The 19640-nt window shown below is 42.3% G+C and overlaps 1 protein-coding gene across 1 annotated transcript in view; it reads left to right on the top strand.

Annotated features, from left to right (window-relative positions):
• Nucleotides 1–963: 963 nt before the first annotated feature.
• The window catches only part of NAMPT (nicotinamide phosphoribosyltransferase), a 30511-nt gene continuing 11834 nt past the window's right edge, over nucleotides 964–19640 (top strand). The window contains exons 1-6 of the mRNA XM_054278521.1: nucleotides 964–1112; nucleotides 12951–13107; nucleotides 14388–14491; nucleotides 17281–17409; nucleotides 17865–18023; nucleotides 18340–18476. Coding sequence (XP_054134496.1) covers nucleotides 1053–1112; nucleotides 12951–13107; nucleotides 14388–14491; nucleotides 17281–17409; nucleotides 17865–18023; nucleotides 18340–18476 — 746 coding nt within the window. The 5' untranslated portion in view covers nucleotides 964–1052. The remainder of the gene's footprint in view (nucleotides 1113–12950; nucleotides 13108–14387; nucleotides 14492–17280; nucleotides 17410–17864; nucleotides 18024–18339; nucleotides 18477–19640) is intronic.

Genomic DNA, 19640 nt, shown 5'->3' with positions numbered 1-19640 from the left:
CTGGATGGTTCCTGAATATCTCCTGCAAGGGAAACCCCACAGCCTCTCTGGGCAAGGTATGTATATTTATATATATTTATAGATATAAAACTGGTGCTTTTCTCTCATGGAATGGCATAAAACAAGAGCATGCTGAGGTCAACAAGGACTCACAAGAGTAATCAAATTAATGTAGCTCACAGGGATGTTATGGATACAACATTCAATTTTTGGATTTGTTTATGATTGAACAACAACGTAAGTTGTTTGGAAAGCAGGTGTAATTTTATATGTAATCCCCGATCGACAGCAACTGTAAAGAATGCTCGGAAGTCTTTCTGTCAAAAAGTGTCACGTTCTTCCACCGAGGCAGCCGGTGCCGAGCGTGGGCAGTGGGGGTGGATGGAGATCGGGCTGCTCGGGAAGGCCAGCAGGTCCCTCCCCACAGGGGCATCAGCCCCAGGCGCTGGTAGAAGGAACCGCAGGGCGCAGCGGCTGCCCAGGAACTCGGCCCGGCCGGGAGTGTGTGCGGGTGCTGGTGCGGGCGGGGGTCTCCCCCGGCCCGGTTGGTGCCGGTGCCGGCGCCGCCTCCCTTTTCCCGGAACGGCGGCTGCCGAGAACCGAAACCGGGACCCCACTGCGCATGCGCGCCGCCCCCGCCCGCCTCAGCCCCGCCGCCCGTTCAGCCGAGCGCGCGCCGCTTGCTACAGCCAGAGGGCGCCCGCCGGCCGCGCGGTGACGTCACCGGGCCGGCCCCGCCCAAACCCAATGAAAGAGAACGTGCGGCGCGGGACGCTCCCCGCCCGCCCCTCCCCCTGCACCGGCCAGCGGCGAGACCAATCGGAGCCCCCACGGCGCCCCGGCCACGCCCCCCTCACCGTAACGTCAGGGAACCGCCCTCGGTGGCCGAGCGGTCCAACCAATCAGGGTCCCCGCTCGCGCCCGCCCAGGCCGCGATCCCCTGTTTCCTCCCCGCCCCCTCTCTCCGTGCTCCCCCCGCTCAAAACGCCAGCGGTGGCGGCGGAGCCCGGTTCTGTGCGTGCGGGCGGCGGCGCCTCCCGGAGCTCGGCGACATGGAGTGCGCTGCGGCGGGAGCCGAGTTCAACATCCTCCTCGCCACCGACTCCTACAAGGTGGGCACGGACAGCCGCGCGGGAGAGAGGGGGTCACCTCTGCGGACACCGGACCCGCCGGTGCGCGCCGTCCGCGGGGCGCCGAGCCAGGCCGGTCCCGCCGCCACCGGCCCCTGCCCGCCTGGCCGGGGCTGGGAGATCCCCCGGGACGCCAATGAGGGTGCCCGGCCTCACCCGGGCGGTGCGGGGGGGCACAACGCAGGCCCGGCCGGGGCTGCCCCTCTTGTCCCCGGCCGCCCCGAGCCGCTGCCCGCGGGGTGCCGGGGGCCGCGCAGCCGGGGGGCGGTGGCGGGGCCAGAAAAGAAAGTGAAAGCGGGCGGGGTGGGCGCCGCCATCCCGCCGCCTCTGGGCGCGGGGGGCGGCCATGGCGGGCACGCGGGAGGGGGGGCCGCCCGGCCCCGAGCATCGTCCGGCCCCGCCGGGCTGCCCGCCCCCACCCCGGCCGGGGTCGCGGAGGGCACGCACGGCGCTGCCGCGGGGCAGCCGCTCCTTCCCTCTCCCGCGCCGCGTCCCTCCCGCTGTGCTCCGCTCCTGCCCGCGGCCGTGCGCCTGGCGGCGATGCAGCGCGCCCCGGGAACCGGCTGGCGCAAAATCCGTGTTCACCAGCCCCGTGCTTAGCTCCGGGCACTGCGGTGTCACATTGGCTCGGCAAGGTAGAGGTTAGAGCGGAGAGGCGCACGCACGGCCCTCCCTTCGTTTCCTGGAAATAGCGGGGCTGACAGCAGTGACAAAGTGCAGGCGCCCTGTCCGCGCCCCGCGCCGGAGCTCTGTGCCCCGGCAGCGCCTGCCGTGCCTCGCAGCCCGTGTGCCCGGGCCGGAGCTCCCTGCCCCGGCCGTGCCTCGCAGCCCGTGTGCCCGGGCCGGAGCTCCCTGCCCCGGCCGTGCCTCGCAGCCCGTGTGCCCGGGCCGGAGCTGCCCCTGTGCCGAGCTCATGGGAGCGCTCAGTATCCAGGCTCTGGGCACAGCCCCCGTGTGACTCCCCCGCCGGGCTGGACACGTGTGCCCGGCCTCTCCGAGGCTGCAGGGATCGCTTATTTCCTTCAGCAGCTGCGTTGCAGTGTCCACGAGGTTGTTGTAAACAAAACTACAGTAACAGTCCTGGTTGTCGTTGTAAAGTATTTATTGTGTTTTAGCTCTTTGAGCGTTGGGATGCTGAGATGAGTTTTCAGGGATGAGGGTACTTCTGGATGGAGGAATTGAGAAAGCAAAAGCTATGTTGTGACCAGGTCTTGTTACTGAGTAACTACCAAAGTACAAACCCCCATAGTTGCTGACTGGTGGTGATATTGTTATTACTATTATTTTCATTATTATTATCATTACTATAAGTTGCATCAAGACATAAAGAAAGTTAACAGCTATTGTTGGTGTTTGTGGGAAGGAGTTTTGGGAGATGCTGATAAATCTTTGAGCAGCTCAATCAGGGCATCCTGACGCTGCAACTGAGGGCTTGCAAAGCTGCCTCCATTCCGGGTGCAATCTGACTACAGTGCTCTTTATGAACCAGGTTTAAGTGTTTGTTATCTAACTTATTCAAATATGGAAGATGCACTTTTTTCCATGTCTGAGACTAATCACATTAAATACTGCAGGCCTGGGTTAAAACAGTATCTACTTCAAATGTAATTTGCACACTACTTTTTCTAATTTCTCTGGGTGTGCTCAAGGATTGGTGGCAGTTCAGCACACTGGAGTGGCATAAAACCAGTTTGCTTCTGTTGTGTTTGCTGTTTCATAGTATGACTTGGTAACATTCCAGGAGTGGTAGAAGTCTTAAAGAGGTCAAATAAAGGCCTGAGGTGTTTTTTGGGGTTTTTTCCCAGTTAAAAACCGAATTTGGATGAGGTTTTCTGTGGCAGCTTAGGAGCACTTTGTATTATATTTAGAACAGTTGCCCCCCTCAGTTGCTTTGTTAGGGCTATTCAAATTGTCTGTCTTTCCATATGCTTTTTTCCAAATCTTAGGAAATGCAGTGTCTCTGAACAATGCTTAAACAAGTAGCTGCTTTTATCTTGTTAGGTAATATGAGCAAACATCACTTATCTGCTCCCTGGATGATACTGTTGTTTCCCAATCAATGAAACTCACTTAGCGAGAGCACTTTCAGTAAAACTGCACTAAAATATCTTGTAGTTTGCAATGTCAAGCTTTTTACAGGAGTTACCAAACACTCCTATTAGCAATTAAAACAACAGTGAGAGTTGATTGGGAAATTTTTTCTTTATTTTTAATTTGGTTAGACAGTTCTGCTGTATCCACAACTGTAGCATCTGTTTGTGTATGCAGAACTGTCTGTACATAACATTTAGACTGAGAAAAAACGCGGATCAGCTCAGAAGTTTACGTGGTGGTCTAATTGCAGTAGATGCCAGTCCATACAAGTTAATGTTGGTGACAAAAATCATGTAGAAATAAACACCTATATGGTATTTAAGCCATACAGGTTTAAATGCCATAAACACCATAAGGTGTGCAGACCATAATGAGTGGTGCAACCCCAGCTTAGGCAGTTGTCCATCAATAAAAAAATTGTGGCATCTCAGAGTCATGTCTATCACAACTTGTTAGTTTGAGTACTAGGTCCGGTGTCCCAGTTCTCTGTTGCTGCATTTGGAAATTTGGGGTGATAAAACAACTCATTGCTGGTTTAGTGCCTATACAATTTCAGAAGCAAAGTAATTCAGTAGGCAGAGATTTGTCTGTTGAGAGCCTATCCAGCCTCCCCTCCTCCTCCACTACTTTCCTGTCTGCATGTGCATCATAGGACATTTCCTCTTAAACAATGGAGACTATTAAATACTCAGTTTCAAAATCTTTCAAGTGTTTTTGAAAAATGCTGAGTATCATGCTGATTGCTAGTAAAGTGAATATTCCTAGACAGGAGTAGTTCCAGTAGGTGAATATGCACTGGTTCCAGAACTGAGCTTCTCTTATAGACTGGAGCTTACTCAATTGTACAAGTGCTCCAGTGTTTGAGGCTGGGCTTCAAATGATACAGTTTATCTCTAAACCCAATAACAAGATAAATCTTTTTACATCGCTTAGATTCTTCTTCCTGTGTACTTTATTCTGTGTTCTTAAGCTTTTACAAATACCCCAAAAGTATAATTCCTCCTGTACGCTGGGAATTATATGCCATCCCCTGAGAGTCTGGGCATGGGCATTTGGTATAGTGTGTGTGCAACATGCTGATAAGTAACGGCAGTCCTTTTAATTCTTCTGATCATGAGACTCTCAGGAGATTCATCAGTGCAGTGTTATCTGGGGAACCTCAATGTCTTTATGTGCACTAGAGCAATGGCATTTCTATTAGTGAAGTTTTCTACTGGTGATTTGGTATTACTGAGAAGAGGAAGTATTTGAAGTTAAAATCCTTGTTGATAGAAAACTGCAAGTGAGGGGATATCAGCTGGCTCCTTGAAAATCGCTGTTTCTCTTGCCTGATGTCTTAGTCTTGTATGTGCAGCAAGGTACAATTTATACAGCTCCATCTATACAGCTAGCTATACATACATTATACAATATTCTGTAGCAGTCTTGTCCCTCTGAGACAGTGGGGTTCTGTTCACTCTCTGCCCTTCCCCAGTGAAAGGGTCCTTGCCCTCAGTGCCTCATTTGTCTGACATTGCTGACACACCTCCTCTGCATTTTCTTTCTCTCTGATTCCCAGTGCCCTGTTTAGCCTATATTTGTTTATTTCTGCACAGGCAAGAAATATTGCAGAGTATAGGTAGTCTGAACTGTGTTGAGAGGATCAGCTTGGCAGAGCTGTGCTGTTCAGTGGGAGGACAGCCGTGCCTGGCACAGGCCAGGCCTGGGTTGGATGGGCCATGAGCTGCTATTGACTGACCCTTGTTTGCTGCAGTAATGATAGCTTATTTTGCTTTTGCCAATTAGATCTGTTACTGTTGCTTGTCATGTTTCATAATTAAGCTGATAGTTATAATAAGCTGCCATGCAATTACCTCTTAGGAGGAGCTGACTTGCTATCTGGACTGTAAATGAGATCTGTTTCAGAATTAATTTCTTTCTGGATGCTTCAAGGAAACTCAAAATGTATGTTTTAATTCTGTATGCCTTACATGTTGAATTTTAAGTATTTGTCACTTCAGATGACTTTTTACTCTGTGTGGATGTAGGAGAGCACTGAGTTCTGAAGCCCTTCACGTGAGTGTGTGTTTATTCTAGGCTCTGACAGCCTGTGTATTCTTTATTTAGAAGACTAGAGGTATGTGAGGAAGAAACATGAGTACTCTTTAGCCTACTGGATTTGACCAGTACGTAATGACTGCAAAATACTCTGTGCAACAGCCCATATATATTTTTTTTTCTTAATTAAAATCTTGTGGTGGGAGTGTGAGTGTTATCTCCTGTAATTCTGCCAGTGCAAAGCATCGGCAGTGTCTGGCTCAGCACTCCTTGTAAGACACAGTCTTCACACTGTCTAGCTTCGTTATTTTCCAAGTTTTCATTTGCAGTCACAGGGTCCTGTTACAAACCCCAAGACACCATTGCTCAAAAGGAGCACTGCAACTGTACAGTATTCAGATAATTTTTAAATTAGTGGGAGGCAGCCCTTCTAGAACCACTGCAGCTTTCATTGGTGAAAAGTAAATGTTTTTCCGTTTTCATTAAGGAGCGGGAGACTTACCACAGTGTGTGCAGTAGTACAGCAGACTAGTGACAGATGTGTAGACAGTAAACATAAGGCATTTTGTCATCTCTTTTGTGATAGTCTGGGATGTAAAACTGCTGGCTTGATTGAGGTAGAGGTAATTTTCTTCCTAGTAGCTGGTATAAGGCTGTGTTTTGGATTTGTGCTGAAAACAATGCTGATAATTCAGGGATATTTTTGATATTGATGAGTAGTGCCTGTACAGAGTCAAGGCCTTTTCTGTCCCATACACCGTCCCACCAGCAAGGAGGAAGCTGGGAGGGGACACCAGGACAGCTGACCCCAGCTGACCCAAGGGATATTCCATACCACATGACATCATGCTTAGTGAATAAAGCTGGGGGAAGAAGGAGTAAAGGGGGGAACATTTGGAGTAGTGGTGTTTGTCTTCCCCGGTAAATGCTACACAGGCTGGAGCCCTGCTTTTCTGGGAATGCCTGAACACCTGCCTGCTCGTGGGAAGTGATGAGTGCATTCCCTGTTCTGCTTTGCCTACATGCAGAGAAGTTTTGCTTTCCCTGTTAAACTGTCTTTATCCCAACCCATGAGTTTTCCACTTCTACCCTTTGGATTCTCTCCCCTGTCTCACTAGGAGGAGTGAATGAGTGGCATTTGGGGCTTGGTTGCCTGTTGGGGTTAAACCACAGCAAAAACCATGAAAGTCTTTAGTGGTAAAGCAATCAACTGCAAAATGTAGCTGTTTTTAAGCTCTGTGTTTTGTCTGAGAAATTTAGAACACATTCAGTTCTAGTGCTTACAATTAACCTTGTGCTTTAAATGAATGTGGACCTGGTCATGTACAGCATCTCTGCTGTAATGTGCAGCTTCCATAGGAATTCAGTTGCTTGCATGTGCTTTCCTTATTTTTCATAGTACTGACTGGTCTCTTAACTTTTTTCCTCACCTCTTGTCCTCTTATTTTTCAATACACACATAAGAAATGATGGATGAACTCAAATATGGAGACATGAGAAGTGGTACAAGGTCATCATTCAGTCATAACCTCCATTAGCTTATCTCTCATCTCCTAAGAGCTGGTATCTCCCAATGTTCTCAGTTTAGTTCTTGCACATTGTCTCAATCCTGTGCATTCTGATAAGGGGCCTGAAGTCTCTCTAAGGATTTTTTTCCCCCTATGGTAATCTGAAGCTCATGTAATCAAAATAATAAGATTCTACTTGACCCTTAGATTTTTTTTAAACTCACTTAAGAATGTCTTGCACTTTACCTGCTGTTGTTGGATGCCCTTTCTCTTGAATTATTAAAGATTGATTCTCCTGGCATTTCCTCTCTTGTTCAAATAAATTTATCATTTAACCATACTGGCTTTTGGTTTGGTTCTCATTTCCACTGTCGTGGTGTGGATTCCTTCTGTGATTGCTTGAATGCTGCCAAAGCATCCCTGTTGAATATAACTGTTAGTCACAGTTGTGTTGGGTTTTTTCCTGAAGAGGGTCACAATGTCTTATCACTGCTGTTAATTACCTCATCTCAGTGAGGTATATCTGATAGGGGGAAAGGGACTGCTCTAAGTCCTGGTTCATCTCCTTATTGTTGCTAATAATGCTGTTTTCCCTGTAGGTTGTTGGCAAACTCTGCTTTTAGCTGCTCTGTTGGCTAAATCTTCTAAAGGTTTAGGTAAAACAGTATTGCATCCATGGCCTTTTTCCATAATGTTTGTAAATAACATGTGATAGGACAATTCATGGAGGTCTTGGGGTGCTTTGCAGAAGTCTCCCTGGTGTAAGTACCAGCAGTATCACTGCACTGAAATTGGGTAAGGCAGTGGGGGTGAGTAAGGCACACTGGGGGTGAGGATCCCCCAAGTGTCCCGTGCAGTGCCCAGCCTGTGCTTTGGCCCCTGTGACAGGGGACCTGCAGTGTCCTGGCCAAGTGGCCCCGAGTCCAGGCCATGCTACTCCTGCTTTACCTGCCACCCGTCCCTCTGAGTCTTCATTGTGGCTGTGTGGCACCATGGGTGCAGTGCCCAGGTTGTTCTGTACCCATTTAGCACTAAGGATTTTCCAAAATAGCTCCAGAAAGTTCAAATACTGTCTCACTTGAACTGGTATCGTCTTGTCACATGAGAGTTACAGTATAGGCAAGATCCTGCTGGGTAAATGTTTGGGGGTTTGCTTTCTCCACTGTAGACAGGGCTTGGAAGCATCTTTCTGATGGTTCATGTTGGCATCTGACCTAGGGGAGCATCAGGAATTACCACCAGTGGAGATTTTGGCTGCACCTGACTTCTCGTGTCTTATCTGTTTTTGCCATATTTTCAAATGGTTGAATTACATTAGGCTTAAATAACCTTTTAAAATAAGTTTGTCACAATATCCTGTACAACAAAGTTTGTACATTGTACGAATATTTATGTTTTTATGTCAAGTATCTTCTTATCTGGCTTAGAAAAATGCAGCGTTAACCTCAGTCATCCCTATTTTATGTTGAATACCCATTAATTCCTTTTTCTTAAAATTTAACTCTTAATGTTTGGGGTAGTTTTTTTATGATCTAAATGCAATTTGTGGTTCGTGGTTTTTTCCTAAAAAAATCTTGATTTAATTAAATAGATGTAGTCCTTGTTGAAAGTATTCTTTGTGCAGAATATACCTTTATTTGCATTAAATTAAACAAGGAGCTATCACAACTGGAATAAAAGTGCTCTATTTCAGTCATAGTACATAATCTTGTAGGTAGTAGTGCCAAAGCTGTTTGTCATATGTTTTATAGACAAAACCTAAACCACAGCCTTTGAACTAAACATCAAAAGGCCTTTGAAGATACTTTGGAGAGTTGTTTTCTTGTAAGGGTCTCTTAATCCCAGTAGAGGCTTTTGTTTGCTTTTCTGTTTGTGGGTTGGGGGTTTTTTTTCTTCCTGAAGAGAAGGGATTTCCTACTGACTTTATCAAGAGACTTTTCCAACTGCTACTTATCAAGAGCTCGTCTGTACAAGTCCTGCTTCTGTCATCCCCTAACTGAAAGCATAGAGTTATCAATACTGCCTTAATCTCTCAAGTCACATAAAATTTAATATCAAATATTGTACATTGCCTCTGGTTGTTCTTTGTACTCTCCTTTAGGATAGAGAAAGATGCAAGTCTTCATCAGACAACAAAGATCAGGCATTTTTTGAAGCATAGTTTTCATTGTCCAAGTGCCTTTTAGTGTTGTGTCAGTTTTTTCTTGTTGATTTGTTTTGTTTTCAATTGCATTCTTTGTGTCTTCTGTGAACTGTTCCCACTCCTGGACCTTGACCTTTTTTCCACACTTTTTTTTGCACCACCAGGCATTTCACTACATGCCAAGCCTCCTGACCACCACTGTGGCAGATGGGCATTATTCCCCCGTGTAGAAGCCCAGAAATGACAGCTAATACAGTCAGCTGCTGTGACATCTTGTGGGCAGATGTTCCTGATCAGTATGGTGCCCTGTCTGAGGGCTTGGGAGCAAAAAGATGGCCAGATAACTCAGCAAGGGTTGTAGGTCTTGTGCTTAACTTCTTACACATCTATATAACAGAATCAAAGAATGCTTTGGCTTGAAAGGGACCTTCAAAGGCATCTAGTCCAGCCCCTTTGCAGTGAGCAGAGACATCTCCAAATAGACCAGTTTGCTCAAAGCCTCATCCAGCCTGACCTTTAGAGTTTCCAGGGATGGGTCATCTGTCAGCTCTCTGGGCAGCCTGCTCCTGTGTTTCACTAACTTCATCACAAAACAATTATTATATCTAGTCTGAATCTACCCTCCTTTAGTTTAAAACCATCACTTCTTGTCCTGTTGCTGCAGGCCTTGCTAAAAAGTGTGTCCACATCTTTTTTATAAGCCCCCTTCAAGTAGCCAGTGGTTGGGAAGTGTGGTACTTTTAAGATTGTGCTTGTGCTTTTAAATATTGAGTAATATTTAAAAGGGTGTCTCAGATTTGTGGGTAAAACTAACAACTTTGTGGAATGTCAAAAGAAGTATCTTTAAAATTACAGCTGTAAGGTTTGCTCAGATGTAAATATTTTAATTGCCAGGGATGTGTATTTTCACTGTTTAAATAGATTTTAATGTGTGAAGAATATAATTGAATACTACACATGTGACTTGCAAAATTAGTTCCTTATCTCCTTCAAGTACTTACAGCAACTTAATCAATAAAAATATATTTCTGTCAAACATGTAATTTTCATATGTGTTTTAATCCCTAGAAGTAACTGTCTTCTGGACACTAGCTAGTATGTATTTTCAGGTTAGGAGCTAATCTTATGTCAGAAAAGATAACTAAACCTGTGATGCAATGTTTGAGAAGCTTGAGTGAGGTTGAAACTGTCAGCAAGGTAGTCAGGAGGAGCTGTGTCCCCAGGTATGCAGTATAGAGGATAAATGTGTTGGCATTTCATCCCGATTGCAGCTCTCAAGTTCTGCTTTGCAGCCAGAGCACCGAGTTTTGTGATCATGCTTTAAAGCAGAGCTAGAATAAGTCCCTAAAAGAATGTACTTAAATGCAACAAGAAAAGGTGGCACCAGCTCAGTGGGTGCACTGTGCACCCTAAGTTAATTTGGGCCTGTAACCATTGTGACAGAGAGAAACATACAGCAAGAGGAGATGCTTTTGAATTGTCAAAATCTAATATATTTTCAAGATGTGAGCAGAAGATCACACAGATTTTCATTACAATGTAGGTGTTGGCTTCAGTAACTTGCCCATAGTTGGTAAGTTGTATAAACTTTTTAAGGAAACCTGAGTATCCCATCTCGTGCAGGTATAGTTTTCATTGTTTGAACTGTTATGATGAGTTCAGCAGCATTGCTTTGCTTTGCTCTCGAGCTTGCCACAAGGAACTGAGATACTCATGTGGAGGATTGGTCCTGGGACATGTGCTGTGCACACTTGCAGCTGCTGAGCTCTGTGTTGAGCCTTTGGTCTGAAATCACAAACTCAAAAGTCCAGTACCAGTTGTAAAACTGAGCAAAATTTTTCATGAGGTTGCTGTAGCTTATCTTGGTGGCACCAGTGGGAGGGGAGGAGTTCCCACACTGTGTCTTTACAGTGCATGACCATTCTAAGGATTTGTTACAGGATCTTTTTCTTAGAGTGCATTCAATACAATTTAATACACAATATGTATGTGTGTTCATATACCCACTAGTTAGAAAGACATGGAGTCAAATGGAGCCTATTTTTGTCTGCTCCATAGTAAAGAAGAGAGGATGGTGTGTGTGTGTTTTGTTTTGTGCAGGGATTTTGTTTTCCTTTAAATGTGATGATATGCAGAGACTTTTCTTTGAGCTGGCAGTGTGATTACTTCTTGGAAGTTCTGTACTGAACTAGAAAGGGCATGTTATAATTTGTGAAGCGAGACATTTATTAATAGCTAGAACTAAATCTAAAAGCCAGGTTTTGTCTTTGGGTCTAACATTGCTACTCTTAGGCATTCTGCTTTTGAGTGGCTGTGGAATTGTAACAGAAGAGGTTTGTGCTCCATTAAATGCCTGTGGTGCCATGCTTTGTTTGAAGGCAGGGCAGAAAACGTGCAATGACAAGCTTGGGTTTTATTTGATTGGCCTTGTAAACCTCATACAAGCAAAGACAATGGAATGATCTTTAAATTGACCTTCCTTGAATGTTTCCTTGCAGCATTGGAAACACAGCCATAACAGCCTTGTGCTGGTATAGAAGAACCAGAAATTCAGTTGAGTAGTTCATTGTCTAATCTGAGTCAAATACTCAATTTAAACGACATTTGAGAGGAGAAGTGAAACTGTAATTTTAAAATCCTTTAACATACAGTTTGAGGAAAACAGGTAAAGCATCCTTCAACTGTTTTTCTTTGAGAATGTTGGGGATACGTTTAAAATATCAGGACAAGAAGGAAGAAACAGTGAAACTATCCCTTTTCCAATTCCTTGTGGTATTAGAAACAGAAGTTTTTAAATTTATTTTGAGTAAGTAACAGTAAGAAACATATAAAGAATTGATACTCTAACCTGTAAATATGGGAGTTGAAAAAAATTCACACAGGATTTTCCAACCATTTGAATTTTGTTCTGATGTACCGTGCTGCTTTCTCAGTTGTAGGAACAGTTTTTCCTTATGGAATGTATAGACTTGTTCACAGACTTCCCATCATAATTTAAGAAAACTCTTGATACCTTCAACTTTGGGGGTACTTTACCTTGATTTGTGTATTCTGTAATTTAAACATTGATAGTGCCAAGATTGTGTCATTGTGTATTCTTGTTGTTCAGTATGGAATTAAGGATTTTGCATGGACTTTGCTTTTTACACATTAGGAGATGAAATTTTGCAGGCTTAATGTTTTAGGTGTTTAGAGCGTACTTGTTTCAAATGCTGTTGTTAATCAAAGTAAATTTCTGGCTAAATTTATTATCAGGAGCTCTGAAAAGCTGTAATAGTTGAATTCAGCATAACATTGTGTGTTTTATGGCCAGTTTTCACATAATCCACACAGGCAGCAACTTCTCATGCTTCCTTTATGTGAACTTTTTCAAATTTTGAAAAAAAGCCCATTTAGCAAACTTTGTAGGGAGGTACAAACCTCAGGTAGATTTTAGCAGCTTTACTGACAGCAACAGGTTTGTGAACTGGCTTTGGTGTAACCAGAGTTTGAGAGACCCACTCTGCTCACGAGGAATGGGACACTTGGGTAAAGGCCATTGCCACTGCCTTCTTCATTCTGGGTGGGTTTATCTGAGCTGTGGGATGGTGGCCTGCAAAACTGAAGTCAGATTCAAGCAGGTGTTTGGTAGTGGCATGGAATTTTGTGCTTCCTGTAGCTATTAGGCTTGGCCAAAGCGTGGTGGATCAAAACCTGACCTGGCACGTTGGTGCTCAGTGCTGCTCCTGAAGTCCCAGCCAGTGCCTTTCCCAGTCAATCAAAGCCAAGTCACCAGGGGAAGGGGGGAGGTTAACCTCAGGAAAAGAAGACTTGGTAAAGAAGCAAAGAATTAACAGAGGGAAGACAGTCCTTGGAACTGAAAATTGAGAGTGTTTAAAAACCTGGAAATTCTGTAAATACTTGTGTAGAATGTGAATGGATAAATAATCACAGTTCAGAAGAGCTGGGAGTTACTTTTAAGCTTTAATGTACAAATATGGTTTCTCTTGTGCTTTGTAGTGATGTTTTGAGTTCTTACTGAATTTTTTCTTGATGTAGGTTACACACTACAAGCAATATCCACCTAACACAAGCAAGGTATATTCCTACTTTGAATGTCGTGAAAAGAAGACTGAAAATTCCAAATTAAAGAAACTGAAATATGAAGAAACAGTTTTTTATGGCTTGCAGTACATTCTGAATAAATATTTAAAAGGTAACTGTCTTAAATTCCAGTGAAACCTTTTCTCTAATTAAATGTCTAACTTTTTCTCAAGCTTGTAGTCTTATAATTGAAACAATTCCACGTTATACTGATATACCACAAGTAGTGACATGCATAATACCTTATTTATGTGATTGTGAAAAAAGTTATCCACCCTCATAAATTGGTATTAACTTCTTAATCCAGACACCCCTCTACTGCCTTTATTTATGCCAATGGTGTATTAAAAATGAAAAGGTGTCCATGTTGCAACTTCAGTGGACAAAATTGAAACAAATGGAAAGAGACCAAAGCTGTGCATAGAGTCACAAGCAGAGAGAAGATTTGATGGAAAATACATTTTGCATGTTGAGCATTAACCTCAGTTCTATATTTTCTGGTTTGTTTACTGTATAAACCAATAATAGTTTCAAATTTCCTTAAATTTAATTTTTCCTTAAATTTTGAATGGCCCTCAGCCTAGATCATTAAGTATGGCAGATACATGTGAAAATGGTTTTTATACTGATCATTTTAAGAGTAACATCTGAAAATTCCTTGGTGCTGTCCAAGATCTTTTTTGCTTTTTTGCCTTATGTACAAATATCACCTGTTCTGACCTGAGTGCATGTTGCCTTCTGCCAAGCTTTAAAGGAAAACTTTAGTCATACATCTTGTGGTTTTGTCTTGATCTAATAAACATCTCTGCCAATTCCACCAAAGACTGAAATTTCATTATAATCAAAACACTTGATACTTTTGTTTCTTTTGTCCTTAGCAATCTGAGGGTTGTTCTCTAAGGTAGATGATTGGCCCTACACCAGCAGCATGCTTATTCAAATAATGTGGTTATTCTGCTGGTTCCAAGCACAAGTGGTCAGTCAAAGGTTGGTTGCAAAGTCCCTCCATGGGAATTCCCTCTGGAATGGCACAGCTTAACCCTTGTGCTGGATATGTCCTTGCTGCATGTACCAGCTTGCACAATCAACACATTCCTTTGTGAAAAGCACTGCTGTTCAACCTCTTGACTGGTTTTTGACCGTCATAAAAGAGTAACAATCTCAAAATTTTCCTGAGTCATCTGCAAACCCCAAGTGTATTTTACCCTCATGGTTTCTTGAGCTTTCTAATCTGTATAATAAATTATGATTTAAGCATTCTGCATTTGACGTTTTGTTCATATCTTTGTTGAAGGCAAAGCAACTTTGCTGTGCCTGAACCTTTTTGTTATTTATTTTATCAGCTGATGAATATTGCAAGTTTCTAAGCCTTCATCTGTTTCTGAACTCCAGGTAAAGTGGTGACCAAAGAGAAAATCAAGGAAGCCAAAGAAGTATATAGGGAGCATTTTCAAGATGATGTCTTCAATGAAAAGGGATGGAACTATATTCTAGAGGTAAAAAAAATTGCAAAAATAGTTGGAGATCACTGTGAAGGATTTCTGAATCAACAGTAGAATAAATATGGCAGTCTCTCCTTTTAATCTTGATAGTGAAGACTGGATAAATTTAGCTTTTCATGTTTAGTGTACAGGGAGTAGCAGCTGTCAAAGAATAATCATATAATTGTAATTCCTTAGAGAAAAGTAATTTCCATCCTTTCAGATGCCAAATGCAGCTTTGCAGGTAATAAGGATTTATGGCTGCTGCCAGCCAGCTCCTGTGAGTGAGTGAGTGGGGGCTTGTTGGCAGCTCTCCATGTGTGATACAGCACTCAGTGCTTGCCTGCATCATTTACATTTCTCTCTCTAACTAGTCATTACAGTGTTTACTCTAATGCAGAAAGCATTGCAACTTCTTGGGTGTATAAATAGTTGGAGAAAATACACATTTGTTCAGTTGTTTTATAAGTGTTTCAGAGATATGAGTGTTGAATTTTATTATAAAATACAAGGCTTGAGCATTTCTGACACACAAAACCTTTTAACTTTAGTCTTTTCACAAATATCCTTTTCCCCTTTTGTTTAAAAAAGTGTTAGACTTAAGTAATTGCAGACATCTCTTCTCTGTAAAAGCAGCAGATTCAGACTAATAGCATTCATCAGAGCTGTACTAATCTCTGCAGAGTAATTAAATGCTTAGTTTCATTGTGGGTTTTGGTGAGTGAATATTTTTGGTATTTGAAAGCTCCTTTTTTAGTCCTCTGCATTTATATTTCTCTGGATACCTTAATTGTATGTAGTTTTATGGTGACATCTCTTTGTTAATGTATCTGATGTCATCCTGCCACTGGAGTGGACCATAGGTGTGCAAGAGAAGAGTGACTTTCAACTAAGTGTTGCAAATGGCAACAAGGTAAATAAGCCCACAGTTTTTTAAGAGAGAGTTATGGAGAAGTTTGTAGAGGACTTGCATCCAGTTCAAATAACTACAAATTTGAATTCAATCCATATTTGTGTTTAAGCTACATTGTACATTGTGAACTGCTTTCATCTGTGTTAAAGTAAGCTTGATCCCTCTATGGATAAACAGAATTAATACACTTTTAATTTTGCATGTCTGTCCTCACTGAGTTGTAATGTGGCTTGACTAAGTCCATTCAACTTTTGTTCTAGTCAAAATAAGCATTCTTGCATACCCTCTGTGTATGTTTATTCCTTTGTCAGGTTTTCTTATTAAAAGTGTGGGTGTGTATTTATATATATAAAAACCCAAACATGATTTTCTTGTCTGGATCTCATGTGCTGGTGGCTCTCAAACTGGAAGTGTAGGTACTCTTTGAGTCTGTGTGTGCCCTTTGTGCACAGAATTACTGCTCCCTGAATTGCAGTGTTTGTTCACACAGTGCCACTGTTCCTCCCTAGCTCAGTGCCTCAGGTGAGGTGGGGAAAGTGGAGGGTGCAGTGGCTGTGGGAGTGAAGTGCCAGGATGGATTTGAAATGATCACCTCTCAGTTTGTACTTGAGAGTAAATGAATGGGTAAATACTGATAGGGTGAAGGGCTGGAAGAAAGAAAAGGATTTCTTGGAGAACAGTGGGCAGGTGCAAAGGCTGGCAGTTGGCAGGAATCAGTGATGAGTGATAGAGATGGAAGTCCTGAGTTGTGCAAGTCAAGTCTATCCAAAATTTTTGCAAAGGGCAATAATACAGAGCCATGGCATGATCATATCATTTTTCCCATGGGCAAAATCAACAGCTACAGCAACTTTGCAATCTTTTCATTCTTTTTTTCATTTAACTATACTTTTGCCTTTATTGAATCATGAATAAATTATTTTGAACCTTTTTGAAGGCTTTATCTTTTATTAATCTATTATCTTCAAATCTGGCAACTAGACCCTGTGTGGTATATAAAAACAGTTTGCTTCAGGTTATCACATTTTTGAATAAACTTTTAAACTGTAAGGTAGAAGAGATTTCTGATGTCTGTTGAGTACTGGAGAATATGTTTTGGTGCTACTTATGACTCTGTAATTTCTCTGAATTGGTGCAATTTTTGTTGCCTTTAAGAGAATATCTCATGGGAAGCTTTCTGTCAAAATATATTACCATCCAAAACATTTTCAGTATTACCAGTACAGCTTGCAGAGCTCCTTCAGAAAGTTACAATTAGTCTTCTAGAGTTGCTATTTGCAGGTTACTCTTTTGAAAAAGACATATTTTACACAATGTTTAGTCCTTTGGGGATAAAAGACTGACAAAGGAGTGACACTCCAGTGTAAGACTTCATGTTTAAGTTTAAGTAATTAAGATGAAAATATTCTCTAAAATAGTTATTAAATGGATCCTGCTGTAATAAATGAACAAAGCACACATTCATACTAAGCAAAACTAGTGAATTTTTTAGAAATATGAATAATAGCTAAGCTAAACTCTTTTTAGCTTACTACATGTCAAAGCATTGAAGAAAATGAGTAGTAAGTATTTCTCAATCTGTGGGTAGGACTTAGGTATTTTCAAAGAATGCTTAGGCTTTTCTGGCACAATTTGCTCAAGGAATATAACTGATAACAACCATCATTTGTTTTGATAGAGACTAGTTTTTAAATTATAGTATTTTTGTCCTTTTTTTCATAAATACAGATTTTTTTAATTTATTTGGACTGGTGAGTTTATTTTTAGAGTTGAAAGAAATTAAGAAGAAAGCTTTTATTCATTCATAGACTTTTATCCATTGCAGTTAAATAAAAGAGCTGTAAGTCCTAATCTTTCCTGTTGTCTAACAACATTACTGTTCCTTACACAGAAATATGATGGCCATCTTCCCATAGAAATAAAGGCTGTTCCTGAGGGCTCTGTAATTCCCAGAGGAAATGTTCTTTTCACAGTAGAAAACACAGATCCAGAGTGCTACTGGCTCACAAATTGGATTGAGGTAAGTTTTGGTAATTTAACACCTTTTTTCTAAGTAAATATTAATGCACTTAAATTCAAGGTTGAATCCTGTATTGCTTTATGGGAAATCTCTGGCAACTTTCATTTTCTATTTTAATTCTTTTCTGTAGTCATCTTACATAAACCTTTTTCCCCCACCTGGCAAGGGATCATAATAATTGTACAGGAAGTTCACAGCAGTACTTTTATCCATAAAAAAGGAGGATGGGGGAACTGTGTGTCTGTGGTTTGCTAGTGATAACTGCTGAGAAGGTTAATGCCTTGCCTACCTTATAAAGGCTAATTACTTAAGCCCTAAAGCAAACTGTTGGAGGCATCAGTACTTTCTGAACAGGGAATGAAAATAAATAGACCTTTTTGTGTCTGAATAAATGCCAGCTGGGCATTGTCAAGCTCTAAACAAATATGCAACTAATATGATGGATTTTGTTTTAGACAATTCTTGTGCAGTCATGGTACCCAATCACAGTGGCTACAAACTCTAGAGAGCAGAAAAAGATTTTAGCCAAATATTTGCTGGAGACTTCTGGCAGCTTGGAAGGACTGGAATATAAACTGCATGACTTTGGCTACAGAGGAGTTTCTTCACAAGAGGTAAAACTGCTTGTCTAGCAGTTTGAAAAGTCTGATTGTTCCTAGCTATGACGAGTTGTAGATGCCTGTTAACCTCTGTGACCCTGTTCTGCCCTGAAATTGTGAATGCACAGAGCCTTGTGGTTGGGCTAAGTGTGGAGGGTTTGGGTACAATGACTGGACTGGGAGAGGTTTTCTCTGTCTTCCCAGTGTAAGTGAATGAAGGGAATATTGGTGAAGTGGGAATTGAGTCAGTCTTGCTGTTACAAACTAGTGCTGGGTGGTGACTGGAGCCTTCTGTATCTGGCATGGAAACTGACAGTTGCATCCTCTTCAGACTGCAGGAATAGGAGCTTCAGCTCACTTGGTGAACTTCAAAGGAACAGACACTGTAGCAGGAATTGCATTAATTAAAAAGTACTATGGTACAAAAGATCCAGTTCCAGGATATTCTGTTCCAGCTGCTGAACACAGGTAAGATACTAGTCTAAACCTTTTTAAGAATAGCTTAACAAAATATGATCATTTTCTTACCCCTCTTTGTGTCCAGAAATATACCATACAGTATTAGCCATGACTGATCCAGCTGTTGAAGCTGCAGTTCTGTACTGATGCCTCTGCATGTGCTAGGGGCACATAAGTAGCATGGTTGCTCTTAGCTATAAATATATTTTAAATGTTTTTAACTCTTTCTTATCAATGTCTTTTTAGAATAAGCTTGAAGGTTTATAGTCTATAGATACTGAGGATTCAAATTATGAACTTCAAATTTTGTTTTAAATATAAAATCATAAATTGACAAACTCTGAGTTGCAGTTCCGGACTCTCACTGTTCATGTTCTCCCTCCAGAAGAGGCAGTTGCTCTCAAGCTTCCCATCAGTGTAACTTGTAATGGTAAATCCTTGCTGTATCACTAAGAATGGTGAATGAGTTTTTAAGTGTAAGGAAACTGATCTCAAACATTTGAGAGAGAGAGCTCTTACTTCTTTTCAAATCCATGTCCTGTACAAGGTTGGGAGTGAATGCAAATCCTTGAATTTCAGTTGCATGTCTACGCACTGAAATGAGAATATAAAACAAGGTTGGTTGTGTGTTTCACAGTGAGCACAAAACCCAGTTAAATATTTACTATTGCTTTTAAATAGTTGTTATTCACTTAGGGTTGCAAGAAAGGCTTACATTAATAGCCCTTGTAGGCTAGTGAGCACCTTTAAAGCAGCACTGCTTCACAGAACTTTTGTACCATTGCTGTAGTGCTGCTCTGGAACTCCTGCCTGACCAATTGATGTGACAGTTTTTGTCTGAAATTTCTGAAGAGCACAACTACTATAACATTTTTTGTAATGAAAGCAAGAAACACATGGAGTCAAGATCAAGTGTGTTTTGCCCAGGATATTAAAGTGGTGGCATTAGAGCAGAGAGCTTAAACTGCCCTGCCTAAAGTTTGCACCACCAAATGTGACTGCAGTCACCCTCTCCAAGTTAGTACAAAAAGGGTCTCCTACAAGAGGCCCAAATTTTTACAGAATTGTTTTACTGTTCCACAACCTCCAATACAGGGTGGTGTTGTGAGCATGGTGCTTGCCCTGGCATGTCATAGGGCTCTTCTGAGACTGCACCAACCTCTGTGAAATAAA

The sequence above is a fragment of the Melozone crissalis genome, unplaced genomic scaffold, assembly GCF_028551555.1.
Source record: "Melozone crissalis strain CALT ecotype California unplaced genomic scaffold, PUWL_Pcris_2 ptg000004l_1, whole genome shotgun sequence".
Lineage (NCBI taxonomy): Eukaryota > Metazoa > Chordata > Aves > Passeriformes > Passerellidae > Melozone > Melozone crissalis.
Note: the sequence above shows the minus strand (reverse complement) of the source record. Positions and strands in the feature narration are given on the sequence as shown.